The sequence below is a fragment of the Equus przewalskii genome, chromosome 1, assembly GCF_037783145.1.
Source record: "Equus przewalskii isolate Varuska chromosome 1, EquPr2, whole genome shotgun sequence".
NCBI lineage: Eukaryota > Metazoa > Chordata > Mammalia > Perissodactyla > Equidae > Equus > Equus przewalskii.
This window is the reverse complement of record NC_091831.1, coordinates 21150714-21169497: the sequence shown is the minus strand read 5'-3', so window position 1 is coordinate 21169497 and position 18784 is coordinate 21150714. Positions and strand designations below refer to the sequence as shown.

Genomic DNA, 18784 nt, shown 5'->3' with positions numbered 1-18784 from the left:
GATGTTTCCAGGTTGCTGACTTCTTTAGCTCCAAGACTGGGGTAAATGAGGCAAAACTAAATCCCAGAGAATTCACCACTGTGTTGTTCTTTGGGTCCTGAGATCCCTAGCCGTCTGCCTCTCTCTCTCCACCTCTATGAATCTTGTGTTTGTCTGATATATAATGTCCAAGGTTCTTAGTTGTGCTTAGTAGGAAGGGAATAGAGAAAAGTGTGTCTAGCTCATCTTCCTTCAAGTGGAAGCTCTTTCCTCCTTGTTTTTACCTACACTTCTTAACCACAGCAAAAACCCACTGAAATTTCAGTATCATGCCAACTTGTAGTATAACTCATCAACATTTTTAAGTGATCACCGTCTTTTGCTAATAGACTATCTCCATGAAATATTTTGGGCCCATCTTTCCAGAGAGATAATCAGGCCTGGATTATGCCAGGATCCTCCCTGGGTAAATCTGCTATCACAATAAAATTAACCCCATCAAAGGATGTTAAATCTTGATAGATCAAAGTGGGGAGGTGGAGATAGTTTTATGCCCAGAATGGCTGTCCTAAAAACATCAGCATGACCGGCTGTGGAGTCTTGCTTTACCAAGCTGAAACTCCAACTGGCAGCTGACATTGTCCCCCCCCAAATTAATTGTCTCCAACCCCTCCCCCTAATCTTTTGGGTTTGATTTCCCAAAGATGTTCCCCAAATTCCTATTTTGTTTCTTTCAGCACAGCAAGTTATCAAAACCAAATCAGGAACAAATCTCTGAATATTATTAATAAAGGAGGAGTTTCCTTTGAACTGGAGTCTTTTTAACTGTGTTTCCCAGAGATTTCCTGTGCAGCTTCAAAAGGAGTTCATGACCACTTTGATTAGGACTTTATCTCAAGCCCTAATCGAGATAGGTGTGTTCTCAGAATACCCATCAGCATGAATGTTAGCCAGTCATGTTCCCTTATAAAAAAGCAACACAACCCCTCCTTGGGATCCACATGAATAAAATGATTTTCTTCATCACAGGTGAGAGTCAGCTGTCCTCCAGTTCTGGGCCCTGTGGCAGAAAAACTTCTGGAAACCAAACAGGACTTTTCTGTTGTTAGCTGGTTTGTTCTTAGGTCCATCCTGATATTGAACATACATGGACAAAATGCTGTCTGCTGCAACCAGATTCTTTATTGCACTATTATTTCAATCATTAAGGGGTTTGGAGAAAGATGTGTGCGGAGGGGAGGTGATACGGCTAATGGAGACAGGTGGCCAACGCAATTATCACTCGAAAAACAGGTTTGTCCTTCAAAAATGACAACAGCAGTGGACTCTCAATGGCAGGTGAAATTTGAAAAAGGATTAGGAAAGGCTTACCTAAGAGAAAAAGAACAGGCGTATCCAGGGTGCTCCAGTTTACGGGGACTTCAGCTTTTGAATGACACCCTCAAAATAGCCCCTTCACATTTCAATTCCATTTGCACCCGTAGACTTTGGCAACGGTCAGTGTTGGTGAATTTGGGGTCACCTTAAAGAAGGGCAAAAGATAGAATGAACACAGAAGTTTCCCTCCATTCTTTGAAGGGAAAACATAACTTAAAGGGGAGGGTAAGTTGTACTTTCTAGCAAAACAGAAGCACATATATACTTGAAGAGAAGGCAGGAACCCACAACTCTCAAAGCTCTCCATTCTGCATGCACCCTGATCCTCCACTTTGGCACCCTAAGAATAGGTAGGAAAAGGAACTCTAGTTCTCTGAGGAGAGTGGCTGTGGAGTCAAGGCCAATTTCTACAAGTGAGCTGATCACAGAGCATTATGGATAGAAATGACGATCTGCCCTATATCTATTTTACAAATGAAGCAACTCAGCCCTGAGAGTTGCAGTGACCTGCCTAAGACCACGATCAGTTAGTGACAAAGTCACAGCTGGAATTCAGGCAGTTGGGTGCCTTTCGTACAGTCTAAGTCTTTCCTTTATGCAATGAGTACTCTATCTCACAGGCTTGGTCAAGAGCTTAATGCCAGAAAGGTGAGGACAAGGGGGTCTGAGTCCATGTTCTGTCCAGCAGAGGGACTCCTTGAGGAGCTCCTGGTCGCGCAGCACTGCAGCCCTACCCATGTGATCTCTTTTTGCTGCCAAGCCTTGGGAGAGGAAGATCTGCAGGGGGCATCTGCGAAAGGCAGCAGCAATGAAATAATAATATCTGCTTATTGAATGCTTCATCCGTGCTCAGCACTGTGCTAAACACTTTACAGGCATTATCTCATTTGAACCTCTCAACAACTTGTGAGGTAAGTGTAATTATCATTCCCATTTCACAGATGAAAAACTGAGGTTTGGAGAAGTTGAGGAACTTGTCCAAGTTCATATACCTAAGCAAATGACAGAAACAGAATTTGAACCCATCTCTGCCTGGCTCCAAATCCCAAGCTTTTAATCCCTGTTAATCCCTGTGTTGTGTCATTTCTCAAAGGCAGACGACACTCTGAGCTCCTCAAGTCACAGTAGAAATTTGGGTGCCTGCTTAACTCAGATGCACAAAGGAAATGAAATTTGATACCAACCAGCTTAGCTGTTTCGGGATGGAGGTGGGGGGTAGGGGGAGGATTGGTGTCTCTGGGGGGGCACCAGTCTCCCGAGAGATGGTGCTGGGCATCCTTGTGTGGCCCTGAAGACACAAAGATGGCTGTACAGTCCATGTCCACTCTGACTCTGCCTGGCCTGGTTGCTGGAATACAGCCCAGTAAAGTTCCCTGAAGGCAGAACCTTGGGTTGGGGACGCTTGTCACATGGTTCCACCATTTTCTACTTGGCGGTTACCCATCCTGGGGCAAACCCAATTTCCCCTCCTTTGCCCTCCAAGATGTTAGGTCCCCTATATCAGTACTTCTCAAGCACAGCTACACATGAGAATGACCTAGGTTGCCTTTTTAAATCACTTGTACCTGAACCTCATTTCCAGAGATTCTAATTTAATTGTGCTAGGTTAAGCTCCCCAATTAAGGGTGCCAGATAAAACACAGGATGCTCGGTTAAATTTGAATTCCAGAGGAACAACAAATAATTTTTGGCATAAGTATGTCCCAAATATTGCAAGGGTCCTACCTATACTAAAACATTATTCTTTGCTTATCTGAAATGCAAATTTAACTGGGCATCCTGCATTTTCATTTGATAAATCTGGCAATCCTATCCCCAGGTCGTTCTAATGCCCAGGCGCAGGCTAAGAACCGCTGCCTTATGTGATCAACAATCCTTTCAAATGCACTTACGTGTTGCTCTCAGCTTCACAACCTCTGGCCCAGGCAGTAAATACGTGTTTTTTCATTGGGGCCTTCTGGGGCATGGTGTCTGTCCTCTAACCTAGCAGTGGGGCTAATTGTGTAAAGGGGAAGAGAGAGCATGAGAGGTTAGTTTGGGCACCAGTGGGAGACTGGTGATGTCTGATAAATAACACCGAAGGTGCTGCTTGCTCCCTGAGTTGGTCCTGTGTTGAGTTCCTAGTAATCAAACGGCGTCTACTGCACAGTTGCTCCATGTAGGACGCTTGTTAGGCACTGCAGGAGATGTGGTGGAAGCTCTGGAAGAACTCGCAGCTTGGGAAGGGAGAATCTGAGTTTCCCTTACTGGAGAAATTTTCAGTCTATAACCTAATGAGGATTTGGAACAAACACCCTTGTTATGCACATAAACCCAATTATCAAGACCGTATAAACTTACACCCAACGCTCTGTCGCTGGACAGAACCAAATGAAGTGTAAGTGGGTTATAAACAGGAAGAAGGAGTGTTCTGCTGTACCACATTGGGGACCAGGGAGCGCCCCAGCTCTACCGCTTGCTGGCTGTGCCATCTGGGGTAAGGCACTTATTTTTTCTGTTTTCATTCCTTCGTCTGTAAAATGGGGATGATGATAATAGCTCATTGAGTGATTATGATGATGAAATAAAATTGTGCTTGGAGAACAGGGCCTGGAATAATATAAGCATTCTATGAATACCAGCTCTTATACTTACAGTATCTCTAAGACAATCTGGGACCACATTACACATATGTATAATGCACTCAAAAGCGATTGTGTCTAAAGGATGTAAAATTAAAACTAACAAGATGAGAAGACATTTTCATTAATATCAGTTCAGCCTAAGATTTGATAAAGCCCAGTTCTTCCAAGATTTTGAAAAGTGAAGAGGAAATGAAGAAGAATTTCCCAATTCTAGCCTCTGTGTTTGAGATTCTCTAGTCAATTCTACCTTAACAATGATGCAATTAAGTATCAAAGTCTAAGGCAGATTCTTGCCACTGTATGCCAACATGTTATTCTCATGTGCCTGCCTGTCTGGGATGGGTGTTTTTAGGGTGTAGTTATATGAGAATAGCCTCTGATTACGTTTCTGACTTTTCCAGGTAGGTTATAATTTCAGACAGTTGTTTTGATGTGACTCTTTGGCAGGCCACACATATCTGTGAGAACTTCAGAACTCTGTGAATTAGAATGACAAATAGAATTTTCAAAAAGTTTACCTATTCTGATACATAATGTAGTATGCCTTACTACTGTGGAAACGTGCAAAAGCTCAGTTGATTGCAAACGAAAATTAGTTGCCAACGTAAGCTGAAAGAGAGAAAGGGAAACACGAAAGCAAACCCTTCCTCATTCTTTTATGACTGTTTCGATGATGTGTACGTAAGAGGATGTAACAGTCCCTCTGTATGAATCCCTATTACTCTGGCTCCAGCCTGGAGTTTACATTTCATTTTCTGACAGACATAGGAGTCGAGGGCCTGTCTTTGCGTGTAAGTGTGTGCCTATGTATGTCTGTGCGCGTACGACTGCTCCTGTGTCTACGTGTACACTTGGGTAAGAAATAAGCCCAGTGAGAGTAGGGGGTTTGGCTCTTTGTCACTGCTGTGTCTTGATACCCAGACCAAGCTTGACACATGGAGACAACGTCAATGCTGGAATGAATTAATCTGTATGTTGAGTACATGCTCATGCGTCTGTTATCCCTGATAGATGTTCCCACTTCAGGGCTCATCAACCTTTCACCCACGAGAACGGGGTTCTAGGTCAGGAGAGGGAGAGGGCAGCATGCAGGCTTCAGGCAGGAGAGATGACAAAAGGAGGAAGAGAAAATAGGTTTCAGAGGGGAGGACAGGGGAGGTGGTGGGCAGGTGTCTGGGCAGGAGGTCGGGAACTAGAAGCTGCACCATTCTGGGCTACTTCTATCCTGTAGATTTTGTATATCTCCCAATGTCGGGGCTGCCTCTCAGATTACTGAGTCCAGTGATTCACAGACTGGGGTCCTGGGCCCCCAGACCTCCTTGAAGATAGGAATGGGGCTCCTCCAACTTTTTGTTTGTTTGTTTTCTAAAGAAGAGCCAAGGGAAGCAGGCTTTTCTTAGAGATAAGGCAGATTGGGTGACCTAAAATGCCAGTTTCTTTGCCTTTGGCTAGAATTTTACCAGCTCAGTGCAATCATGCTGGTTCTCCCATGTTGATCCAAACCCCCAAGGGGTAGCGACACCCCAGTCTGTGATTAATGAACATGGGGGAGATGAATTAATGATGCTTTTTGGAATGGGGGAGGGAGGTAGACTGTGTGCCAGTGAAACTCTCCCTTCATGGATGAGGCCACTGCTGTTGCAGATGGCGAGATTATTTGTCCAAAATTACACAGGACTGCAGAGGAAGAGCTGATCCCAAACTCTGGGCTTCTAACTCTTGCTCCCACCTTTTTGTCATTGTTTTTGTTTTCTCTGAAAACCTTCCAGGCCTCTCCTAGCTTAATAGTATCCTTACATGTGCACAACACTTTACAGTTTCCAAAGTTCCTTTATGCATACCCCTTCAGCAAGGCGATCATTATTCTTCCCACTTTGTAGATGGGAATACTGAGACTCTGAGAGGTTAAACAACTTACGCAAGTCTAGCCAGCTAATAATCAGGAGGAAGATCCTTCGCCACCTGAATACTACCTTTCCCTTCCTTCTCCTGATGCTTAACATTTTACCATTAGAACTTCATTCCTTTAGCTTAAGACATTGACCATCTTTAATTCCAAATGCCTCTGGGAAGGATCATAGTTAAGCTAGTGTCAGTCACTGACACTTTAATGTACATCAATTTAGAATCTTTGCTAAACCCACCTTTTTTCCTAAATATATGGAGATGTTAAAGAAAGTAGGGGCCTGAAGGACTCCCCCAGAAGACACCCGGGAATGAGGAGATGTGAAAAAAATAAGCTCCATATGATTCCCACTTTGGTCTCAGGTCACTGCCTTCATTGCCTGGTGATTTTTGAAAATTCTCCATCAGAGGCATCTTATTATGGAGGAGACCCATCTTGTCACCAGATATGTAGGCCAGCAAGGACAGGGGACAGGGTGGCTGAGTCTCTGTACTTTTCGGGAAGGGAGGCTCGACCATCTGGCTCAATGGGTTTCTGGCTTCTCCACAGAGACAGCATTTCAATATTTAAACTTTAATGTGAGTGACTCAGGAATAGTTTTGCAGACAGTGTCAAATGCCTTTTCTTGCCACACTGGAGCAAGGAAGCCATGAAGGGTCAGCACCAAGGTTCCAGCCAGGCAAGAAAGGGCATTCATTCTTTTGACCTTCAAGGCCTAAACCCCTGTTTTGGGCCATGCATGTGCTGTGCTAGGTGCCAGGGGCTGGGGATGCCAGGGGAGGTGAGGTGTGCTCCCTGCCCTTGATGAACTCATACTCTAATGAACCCTGCCTGTAAGTACTGGGTGTTGCATAGGAGAAGCCCAGGAGTTGGCTGAGACAGGAAGGGCCTGCCAGCCTCAGAGGTCCAGGAAAAGGGAGGGCAGAGTCCAGAAGAGCAGAGATAATGTCCCAGGAGCAGGTGACACCCGAGTGAGCTCCAATGTAGGGCGGAGGCTATATATCCTCTGCCCATGTCTACACCCGCTGATGAGTGTGTGGGTGGGTGTGGGGGCATGGGGAGTGGTTGATGGAGGCCTGGTTAGCACTTTCAAGGCTGTGCCAGGAGCCAGTGGGAGAGGCAGTCCCTTCTGCTTGTGTGTTACGCTCCCTAACCCTCTACTTTCGGGCTTTCCTTAGAGCCACTCTTCTCTTCCACTAGATGAAGACAAGATGAAGGCTCCTGAGGAGAGAAGGGGCCTTGGACCAGTGCCTCATCTCATTGCGAGATGATCTCTTTCTAAAGGGAAAGGTGCCCAGGAAAAACTTGGCTAGGAAAGCTCTGGGGATTAGGACGCAAGTGACAATGCAGGGGACAGAAGATCTCTTGATGGTGTTTACCAAGCCTGAATACAAAGACCACAGGTCAAAGAGCAGGGAAGAGCCTGACCCGGCTGTGCTGGCAAGCTTCAAGGAAAAGCTGAGTGTCAGAGTGGCGGTGGACTTAGGCAGAAAGGGCTAGCGAGGGGAGAACGGGTAAGGCGGAAGAGCCAGGCTAAGGAGCCCAGTAGAGCCAAAATGGTCCAGGACGATGGGGAAGGGCATCCCATCCCATTGCAGCATGATGTGGAGGTCTGGGGGCAACTCTCCTATCTCTGTCTCGGTAATTAACCAGCCTCTGTGGCCTGAAGGCATAATTACAGGCAAAACAACTCCTTTGATGTGAGAATGTAGAATGAGTGGGGGAAAAGAGGGGCAAATAAAAGAGAGAGTGATCTTGCTTTAGTATGCAAACAATGTTGATGGAAAAACATCACCAAACAGGCAAATAGGCCAAACAAAGAAACAAAAGATTGGAAAACAAGCCCCAGGATGAACAGGTACCCCAGATAATTTGGGCCCTTGAGAGCATCGTCACTGGCCTTGCTGGGCATTGCAAAAGGTCACTGCTTTTTTTTTCAAAGAGTTCACATGTTCTTATCAGGCTGGCTGAGTGCTCATCCCCTACCTGTTCTCTGCAGAAATTCTCAGCAAGTTTCCAGAGAGACCTGTTTATTTATGGAGTCAAAGCCCCGGAGAAAGTGAGGTGCAAAGGGTTTGAATGGCTCCTCCTGGGAAGCAAAGCTAATCGGGAATGGAGCTGAGCTTGTAACCCAGCATCCTGGATGCCTGTCCCATGATATAACCCCTGAAACACAACTCTTTCTGTTGAGGCCAACTTTATTAGAGAAATCTGTTAATTGGGGGATGGTGGGGGGAGAAGGAGAGAGCAATACGATGCTAACATGATTTAACACTTGATGGGCTCTGAAAAAAAAGAAGGAAGGGGATTTGAGCTTTAGCTTGGCACATTCATCATTCCACATACATGTTACCAAAGTGAATATGTGCAACTATACTATATGTAAGACTCTGGGACACAATAGCACAGACTTTGTGAAACAAAAAGGCATTTCTCCTGCCTCCACTGTGTCTCTTGTGGTGCCATTGTCTGATGCTAAGAACTCACATAATAACAAAAAACAATGCCCCTATGATGGGGGAAAACTTGATTTGGCACCGGCCGTGGTGTTTTCCATGGGAATGATGGTAGGGGCTGTGGCTGACTGTGGGAATAGTGCAAATCAGCACTTTTTTGTAGATTTTCTTCAAGCCATTGTTTATTTTGGCTTTGCTCAGATCCGTGGCCCAGCTTGAAGATTCCCACTGGGCTTTCTGAAGCTCACAGACCTATGAGAGATGAAACAGGGATAAATAAATAATTACAAAACACCCTACCCCCGCCCCTGCTCTCATATGTGGGGTGTGCCTGTCTAAGTGGGTGTGTATATACATGCACGTAGGTCACAGTACTGCATGTGTGCACATCTGGCCCATGCCACCAGGGAATTAAAGAGAAACCAAGGTGTTCTCTGGGCTTAGCTGGTTCATTGTCTCACTATCCTCTTTCATTTGGGGCAACGGAGACCAGGGCTGCTTCACTTAAGCGCCAGTTTTTGCAGAACAACATTGGATAAAGCTCATTTGAAACTGTACCTTCCTAACGTCCTTAGACGTTTATAGACTTTCAAACATGAATAACTCAGGTTGAGGTTCCAATAGGGACAAAAAGTCAGTAGTTGTTCTGATAATGGAAGGTGAACTTTTATCTCACAGCTCTTAGGAGCTTCCACTCTACCCTAGCCAAAGGATGGAGAAATCAACGATGCAACCTTGGTGATGAGACGGAAAATGAGCACAGAGTGTGTATAGTATGATTATATTATGGTCTAAAATGTGAATACCTTGGCTTTAAAATGCCAATTACTGATTGTTCCTGTCATATCAGCAGCAGGTTATTACATTCTAAAAGTACATGAGACTTTCTCGAAGGCCCTGTAAGGGCATGTCTACTCTAAGTTTCACATAGTGAGTGTTTACAGAGAAATATACTTTCTTTTTTTTCAAAAAGTTTCCATTTCCAGTAAGAATCTTCCTGACAAATGTGTATGAAGCTGCCTCTGAGCTGGGTGGCTGGGTTGCACACCTCCAGGGGGCAGCATTCACTGTATCTTCTATGTAAATCGTCCCCCTAGAGGAGAACTCCAGGTGGCCTTGTAAGGTGACAAGACTTAGATGCGCTTGTTGCAGAGATGTTCTCCAACAAAGTGCAGAAGAGTCTTGTTTCCTGAAGCTTCTTCTTCCCTTAGAGGCATGTAGGGCACCCAGGCTCTTGTCTAGGTCTAGATTGGAAGGAAAAGATCTTATTATGGGCCAGGCAGTGTGCTAAGTGCAGATATGGTTTAATCAGCACAAGAATCTTATCAGAGGTTTCATGGATGGGGAAACAGGCCAAGAGAGGTTAGGGGACTCGCCCACGTTCACAGTCTGTATGCATCAGAGCTTGGACTTGAATCCTTCTCCATGGCACCCCCCAAAGGCCCTCAACTCTCCCCCTGACTCTCACTGCATCTCCCAGGCCTAGAAAGCACCCATGGTTCCTGCAGACCCTGACTGGGTGACACCAGCAGCGGTGAAAACAATGTCAACCAGGGTAGGGGTCTTCAGAGCCAAAAGGTGGAATCCAGCTTTGGTGAGGGGTTCCTGGGCTGCCACCCTGCCACTCTGTCGAATAAAAGGGAGCCAGGTGTGGAGACACCCCAGTGAGAGCTTTGCACAGCTGGACCAAGGCTGGGAAGAGGAGTGTGGAGAGAGATGCTTACATCTCCTCCCCCTTCCTGGAAAACACCTTTGCATTTGAAGGTAGAAAGAGTGAGTAAACCTGTAAGAGGGAGGTGGCGGCCTGGGGATTTCATGTGGCCCTATGAAGGGTGGGGGCCTCACTCTGGTGCCTCTGTGTGTGTGTGTGTGCGTGTGTATAGGGGTGTGTGTATTGCGGGGAGGGAACTTGAGGTTACACGTGATTTTTGTTTTTTGGATTAGGCTTTTACTTTTTAAAAAAGTCATAGCAGCTACCATTTATTGGGGACCTACTGTGTGCCAGGCATTGTACTGACTGCTCTATGAGGAATTATTTTTAAGTAAAGAAAAAAATAGCTTAGTAGGTTGTTTTTATGCAGGTGCACTCAGAGGCATCGAGTACTTTTTCCATTATGCTTAAAATACAGCTCTCTCCACTGTGGTAAGATCTGGGGGGAGGCGGGGAAGGGTGCGGAGACTGGCAGGGGGCGGTCCCTACCTCGCTTGTCTCCACCTTTTATTTTGACCGCTCGGATGGCGACAGGCTCGCACTAGGACCCAGGCGTCAGAGCGCCTCCGTCTGTCCTGTAGGTTCATTCAATCTCCCATACACACAGACCCACTGCGAGACCGACACACACTCACACACACTCAAACACACAACCGCACGCAGCGAGGCTCGGGAAGTCAGGTCGCCTCCTCGCCTCGGCGCCTCCTCCGCTCCAGCCAGCCGGTCTCCCCCGGGGCCCTGAGCTCGGCCGGGCCGCGCAGCCCCATCAAAGGACGAGCTCCGCGGACCCCGGTCCCTCCATGGGCAAACGCGGGCGGCCGCGCAAGGAGGCGCGCTGCGAGGGCGCGGGGCAGGTCCCCGCCGCGCCCCCGGCCGTGGCCGCGCCCCAGCCCCCGGCCCAGGCCGAGGAGCCCGCGGGGGCCAAGCTCAGGTGCCCCTTCTCGGACATTTTCAACACCAGCGAGAACTCGATGGAGAAGCACATCAACACTTTTCTGCAGAACGTGCAGATTCTGCTCGAGGCCGCCAGCTACCTGGAGCAGATCGAGAAAGAAAACAAAAGTAAGTTTGGGGGCCCCTGCTCCTCCTCGGCGCCCGGCTCTTTCTTCCTCGCCCACTTGAGCGATCCCTGTCGCCTGCTCGGCCCGCGTCCCCCTCCCCCCAACGCACACATTCAGCCCTCGGCAGTAAAGCCGATGACACTGGAGAAAGGACACGCACGCACAAAGCTGCTAAAGATGTAACAAAGACGAGAGGGGGGGGAGAAGGGAGCCTGTCGGTGCGTCCGTCTGTCTGTCTCCCGGAGGCTGGGAGGACCGCCCGGCCAAGGAGCGGGGGAGTGTTGTTGTTTGCTGACAACTGAGCCGAGAGCTCATCTCTTCGAGGTCGCCTTTCTTCCTTTTTTCTTCTTCTTTTTTTTTTTTCCGGAGCCTTCTCGGGCAGACAAGTGTTGTTTTTCTGTCGCTCGTTCCTGGGTGGGGTGGGGATTAGAAGCCGAAAGTTGGACACCGTAGGCAGAGCTCAGCGGTTCCAGAAAGAAAACACACAGACACACACGACAACAATAACAACAACAACAACCAAACAGCTCTCCACGGCGTGGGCTCGGGCTGGCTCAGCTGTGTTTCCCTCTCCTGTCCACTTTGCTTTTTTCTCCCCTCTCGCAACAAGACTGGGCTCAGGCCATCGCGTCCACGAATTCAGTCCCCTCTGCGCCTCTGTTGCCTTGGGGTGCCACCGCTCCCCCCCCCCCCCAACCCCAAGAAACAGGCTGGCAGGGCCAAGCAGCACCAGCAACTCGCCCCGGACCAGCCGTCTTGCGCCCGGGAAACTTGGCGAGGGGGACGCGGCTAGAAGGAAACTTTGGGATCTCGCAGGAAACAATAGTTGGGGAAGAAGGTGTGGGCTGTTGTGTGAGGTTTCTTTATTTTCCGGGAGAAGGCTCCCGAGCGAGCGCGCAAGGAAAGGAAGGCAGACGTCTTCCTCGTCGATTTCTATCGGCGCCCTCCCCCCCCCCCCCCGCCGCCCCCTCAGGTGGAAAGTGATGCGTTGTGTGTCTGTGAGTGTTGCGGGGGGCGGTGGGTAGCGGCGCTGGGAGCCCCACCCCAGCCTGGCCTCCTTTTTGTGTTTGTTTCATTTTTGCCCCTGCCAGCTAGGTCCCCCAGTCCTCCCCAGGCAGTCGACTCAGCGCCCTAACCGGGGCACGCGTGGTGCGGTGTCTACAGCACGGTGCTCACAAATAATAGCAATAATAGCTGCGAGAAGGGGGAAGGGGCTGAGGCAGATAGACTAATAGACTGACAAAACCAGGCTGTTTAATCTGTCCGAACAAGTAGGAAGATCAATGAGACGAGAGAGAAAAAAGAAAATGGTCCGATTGCAACGTGTCAGATCTTGCAACCTCCTCTCCCCCAAAACACAACAACAACCCTCAGACACAAAAACACCTTAGCTGACCGACACCCCGGGCCTCCACGTTTAAAGTAACCGAGTGTTGGCAGCACAATCGTGCAGAAGCTGTAAGGGGAAAACAAGGATTTGTGTTGGGAGGTCGGTAGTGCGTTCTTTTCTTTCTCTTCTGTTTTCTCGGAGTGCCTGGATTGCGAGAAAGGCGCATCGCCGGCCGTGTAGCTGAATCAGTTTGCGATTATTCATGGGGGTGGGGGAGGGGGGAAGTGTGCATTCGTCTGGAGGGTAGTTTCGGAGAAGCCAGAGATGATGCGGAGCTGGGTGAAGACGTGGTTTTGTTTGGTGTGTTTGCTTTTGTTGGAGGGGGGAGGGGCGCAATTTCTGTAGCTACCCTCTGCCCGGGTCCCCGGTTCTCCGGAGTCTGTCCCGTGGTGCCGGGTCTGGAGAGGGGTGCCCCCAAAGAGGGCACCTTGGCAGTCTGTGGCAAACCTGGTTTGCCCCCCGATCCCAGCGAGGTATCCTAAGGAGGAGGCTGGAGCTTCCACCGCGTTCCGCGCCCCCCTTCGCACCCGCAGACAATCGGAGACCTCCCCCCGCCCCCGGCCGCCGCCACCTCCTTGTTTACCCCGTGCCGGGGCTCCGGCGTGGCCACCAGTCACGTAAGCAGAGGGCCGGGCGCGCCGGGCCGGGCTGCCCCGCACGGGGCGGGCCAGCGGCGCCGAGCTGGGCTCCCGACGTTGAGGAAGCCAAGGGGCTTCCTCTCAGTCCCTCTCCCGAGGCGTCCGCGCTGCCCGCCCGCCAGCCCCCAAGAGGGGCTCGGGAACCTCAGCGCCCCAGTCAAAGTCAACTTCGTGTGCGTAATCAGCCCCTCGGCCCCGCTGCCCCCCCTCCTCCGGCCGGCTCCCCGCGGGAGTATTTTTAGCTCTCTTGCCTCTTTTCGCCGCCGCTGTTTGGCTCTGCATGACGTGATGCCAACGGCCCCCAGATTTCCCCGAGAGCGTGGGGCGCTGCGCCGTGCCCGGCTTGGCTGCGGGGACCTCGCTCTAGGGCCTCGCCCCATCCCCAACTGCTCATCCAGGCGAGGTCACCTCCAGCACCCACGGGCGACCATCCACGGGGCCCTCTATTATCTCCCCTACAAACAGGGGCGGCCCACGGGGGCTACTGCATCTCCCCCGCTCTCGGCTCCCCTCCCCCCCGCCCGGTCTGAGGCTCCTGCTACGGAAAACGGCGGGCCCTACAGCTGCCTCATTTTATTGGGGGCGCTTCTTCGCGCTGGCGGCGCTCGCCGTTGTTTTCTGCTCGCTGCACACAATGCCCGCGCGTCACGGCGGTCCGCGTGTGCACAGCAATAACGCGAATCGGGGGGCGGGTCGTGCGTGCGCCGGGCTCGGGCACTGCGGGTCGCTCCGCGCGCGCGGGGCTTGTTTTGCTTCAGAGCCCCGCTTTCCGAAACGCTTACATCATTCAGTTGTTGGGGGGAGGGATGGGCATCGGGGCGTTCCGATAGGATTCCAGCATTTCCCAGGTCCCTGGTTTCGGGGAGAAAGCAAAGACTCTAGCTTTTTAATTATGATGATGATGGGGGGGCTCGAGTTTTGTTTCTTGGGCAAGTTTTTTGGGTTTTTTTGGGTTTTTTTAGGTCACTACTGCAAAGGGCATTGGTTGCCGGCTCAGGTGCACAACCTCCCAGCCTTCATTTCAGCCAGTTCCCCCGTAATCACTTGATCTCAGTTTCTCCGCCTCCTCCACCTCCCCCTCCCAGCTAGAGACACATGGTTTCCACATGGAGACAAACTTCTTTCCTCTGACTGGACTTGACCTAGCTGCGTTGTCCAGCCAATCGGCAGCTTCCGCTTCCTCTGACGTCACGCGTTGCTGAGGCCGTAGACCCGGGGGTGGGGTTAGGAGGCAAGCCAGAAAATCTCTGGGAGCTGTAGTGCGACCAGCCGGTACAATCGTTTCTTAAAGGGATGCTCTTCTCCCCAGAGACGGGTGTCAAGCCTTCATTCTCCATTTCGGGTTCTGCGAGACCTTCCCGAAATGCACCGATAGACCCTGGTCACGAGTTCACGCTTCCGTTTTTACTGTTGTTTGCAAAGTACTTTCTTGGCAGGAGCTTGCCTTATTTTCCATTGTCGCCAGAACTGCTTTTCTTTGCCTCATTGAGGTTTCCTTACTAGGAGTGCTCACCAAGTTGTGGCCACAGTGCTGAATTATTCTCAGTAGATATGGTGGCTTTTCTTGGGGCTAGGGGGTTCAAATTAAGTTACGCAGGATTGACCGTCTGCTCTGTGCAAAGCAAGGATTCCCTAGGATAGGCAGGTATATTCTACTGAAGTTCCAACTGATGTGCTTCCCTAAGTCTCTCAAACTAACGGACTCCAGAAATGTGAATCCTGGAGACTGTGACCCTGTTGTCACAAATTCAGAAATTATATATAAATAACCTCCGGCATCATCACCTGTATCCATTTGGGGTCCCGTGGAGGGGTGGCAATTTAGGACTGATAATTAGAAAATATTTACTTTCTGTTTTGAAAGGTGAAAACAGAAAGGGAAAAAGAAAGAGATTCACAAAGGGGTGTTCTGTGAGTAAAAGCCGTTTGTTTGGCAGGCAGGTGGGAGCCATGGTAACAGGTAAGGTTTAGAGGACAGAAATGGCCTTCCCAGTGTCTGGGGAAAGAGGCATTGAGGGCAATACTTGAGATAGAGAAGAATGATTAAATGGGAGTAGAAGTCATGGGTTGCTCTCTGGAGTAGGTTATTTGTGTTGGAGGGTGAGGTGGTTTCCTAGGGGCATAGACAGGCCAAGTAGCAGCCTCTTCCTCCTGATGGAGGAAGCTGCTGCCCTGTGGTGTCATTTGGCCCCACCCTGCCTTCCTCACTTAATCTCCTCTGCTCCCATCCAGCAGGTCCACCAGCAAGCAGGCTTTACGGTCATGCCTCTGTGCTTGCCACAGACTCTTCCTTCTCTCTGGAATGCTCTCATTCTCTTACTCTCCTGGGGTTATCTGCATCTTACCCACCCTTCAAGACCTAGGTCAATTCCTACCTCCTCCGGGAAGCCTGCCCTGGCTTTTTCTTAAGTCAGGGTAGTTGACAGAATGAAAGCTGTACAGTCACCCAGAGCAGGGCCCAAATTCTTCCTTCGCTGCTTACTGGCTGTGTGACCTTGGGCACAAGTTACCTAACCTCTCTGAGGTTCCATTTCTTTTTTGTAAAATGGAGATAACAATAGCACCAGCCTCACATCATAGCTGACCAGCTAAATGAAGTGCTCCCTTTAGACATTTAAAGTACTTGGAATATAGTAGGTGCTTAATAGTCACTTCTCTGAGCTTTGACAATCGCTACCATGCAATTCTCTACTTGCTTCCTGTGCATTAGCTTTATCCTCACAAGGAGATGCTTAGCATCTTAAGGGAAAAGATCACCTACAGTATTTCAGTATATGTTACTGTTGCATTTAGCTTACCACATACATACACACATACATATACATACATACATACACCCATACATACATACACATACATACAGTAGACACTTAATATACATTCTTTGATTGGTTGGATTTGTCATTTACTGGCTATGGCACAGTGATCAAGTTCAAAGGCCAGGGGACACATGACAGACTTTCTGAAGATTTGAAGAAGAGTTGGAAACACTGATCTCTTCCCAGGAGGGAGGACGTCTCCCATAATCAACAAAGACTGTTCTTGGGCTGTAAAGACCAGGACCTGCAAGGAGATGGTAGGTCAGGACTGGAGAGCTGAAGCTGCCTACTGTCATCAGCTGTGACCCTGAAAACGAACCAATTATTGGCTTAGAAAGCAGAGGACTAGGGCAACTTATGCTAAAGTTGAGGGCTTTGATGGCAAAATGTTCAAGCAGGTCACGTTTCTCATAGTGGGCATCTTATGATTCATTCAGTCCACAAATATGTATTGAGCATCTACTACATGCAGTTGCTTTTTTCGGAAAACTCTGTGGGTTGATTTATGGTGGGAATGAGTAGGGTATTTGTTTTTGGTGAAGTTATGTAAAGAGCATTCTGAAATCAGGCTCTTATTTCCTCTGCATCCTAAATTATGTTCCCCAGATTCAACCTTTTTTTCCAGTTTTAAATATGATATCTGGCCACTGGTAAATGCCAGAGGTAGAGTTTTGAGGATATTGTTGTGGCTCTCATGGTCCCAAAGCTCCCAGGGACTGGGTACCCTGTGGAGAGGACCCAGGGAAAGGGGGAAGTGCCTTGGGAAGTTGGAGAAGCTGCACTGAGCCATTCCTGGTTTGGGAGGAATAACGAGACTCCATCAGTTCAAAGGCAAAAACAACAGCTGCTCAACTACCTTCCCTCTCTGACCAAAACACTGTCCCACTGACACACCCAGAAATGGGGATTTTATCTGAGGATAGCTGGGCAAAAGTCTGGAGGTAAAACTGAAGGAAATTCAGAGGGTTCCAGCATGCAACAGCAGCAACTAATTCCATTGCATAGTATCAATACTGACCACCATTTATTGAGCACTGACTCTATACCAAGCATGGGGCTAAACATGCACTCCTCCAGTCTTCACAATGACCCTGTGATATGTGCAATTTTATTACACCCATTTTATGGAGAGGGAAACCGAGGAGAAGGGATGCTGGGTAACTTACCCAAAGGTCACACGTTTAGTAAGTGGCAGAGCTGAGTTTTGAACCTAGGCCTCTGATTCTAGAATGACCCTGTGGTCTTACCCTATAGTACATGTGTACAAATTTTATAGCCAAGGAATGAAGTCCAGAGAGGTGAAATGACTTGCTCAAGGTCACTCAGCAATCTGAAGCAGAGCTGGTGTTGGAAACACCCTGTTGACTGTCCAAGGTCTTCCTGCACACACCCTGCTTAGAAAAGGTTTAGAAGTGAGGCTAGAGACAGAATAGCCAACCAGAGAGGTTTTTTTGTTTTTCAGAGCTGTTCAACAATCCTGGCCCTAACTCAAGTTTAGGCTCCTAGGAAACACCAACCTCCTCCTGCTGCCTTTCCCGAGTCTGTCCTCTGGGCATAGTAGAGGACTTGGGGCTGTTGCTATGGTACTGGGGCCAACAGCAGGTTCATCAAAAGCTGGGTCTTTTGCCTTTTTTAAAAAAAGCCCGGCCATACAGAAAGGAATTGGCCACAAAGATTTGCATCAGTCATTGTGGCTTGTTCTGTTTTAGATCCCCCCTGCCTCTGCCCCACCCCCTCCTCCCTACCACCACTTTCTATAAATACAGTTAGATAAATATTGATTTAAACTGGGTTTCTTAGAGGAGACGCACATGTTGCCCTGGCCTGGTCTTCACTTAGATACCACCAGGATGCCAGGCCTGACACACCTAACCCCCAACAGCTCTGGCTTCCAAATGACCCGTTTTGGGGAGGTGAGTTGTGGTTTTGTGGCTTTTGAGTTGAAAGAGAGAGACAGAAAGAGAGAGAGAGAGAGAAGTGAAAAAGCAACAACCCAGCAAGAAATGGGAATCTTCTTGCAGAGTGAAGGAAGCAATTTTCAGCAGGCAGAAATGGGGGGAGGTTTATTGCAGTCTGCCCTTCTGAACCATTCTTTTCTCGTTCCCATTCTTCCTTCCACTCCATTTTGGGTTTTGTTTTTTAAAGGAGGCAGGTGGTAAGACAGAGCATCAGGGCCAGAAGGAGCCCCAGAGGTCACAGAGTATCCATCATCTTCATGATACAGATGGGGAGGCTAAGGCTCAGAGAGGGACTGTGGCTTGCCCAAGATGACACAGAAGAGGCAGAACCTGGTCCTTTTGGGCTGTGTTCCCTGCCGTCTGACATGAGAATGGGTTCCAGGCAGAGCCCCAAACTGGGCTTTTGTTTTACAGGTCAGGTGCTCATAAAGTCAGCAATTCTCAAACCTGGTTTACTGATCCTAGGGTGTGTCCGGTTATTGCAAAGATCATTGCAACATTCTCAATAGTCTTTCAAAATGAAGCTAATTTGAATTTGTCACGTAAAAAAATTATTTTCTTTTACATTTTTGGGGGGACTGGAAGGAGCCCAAAGGCCGTGACAGTGACAGGCTGGCTACCTAAGCCTTCACTGAGGAGGAGGAATTCAAGTCTTCCTGAAAGGGCCTCCTTCTGGGGGACCTCTGGGCTCACACTGGAGAGAGAGAGACAGAGAGACAGAAAGACAGAGAGCCTTCAGTTCCCCAGGGACAGACACCTGCTCTCTGGCTCTTCTGCTAAACTAAAGGGAAATAATTGTCTCTCAGATCATTGCCCCTGAGTGGCCTGGCTGGAGGTGTTAAAGCTGTCAACAGCTGACTTGATC

The 18784-nt window shown here is 49.0% G+C and overlaps 1 protein-coding gene across 1 annotated transcript in view; it reads left to right on the top strand.

Annotated features, from left to right (window-relative positions):
• Positions 1–10651: 10651 nt before the first annotated feature.
• Positions 10652–18784, top strand: part of MXI1 (MAX interactor 1, dimerization protein) — an 82143-nt gene continuing 74010 nt past the window's right edge. Inside the window, exon 1 of the mRNA XM_070603807.1 lies at positions 10652–11115. Coding sequence (XP_070459908.1) covers positions 10854–11115 — 262 coding nt within the window. The 5' untranslated portion in view covers positions 10652–10853. The remainder of the gene's footprint in view (positions 11116–18784) is intronic.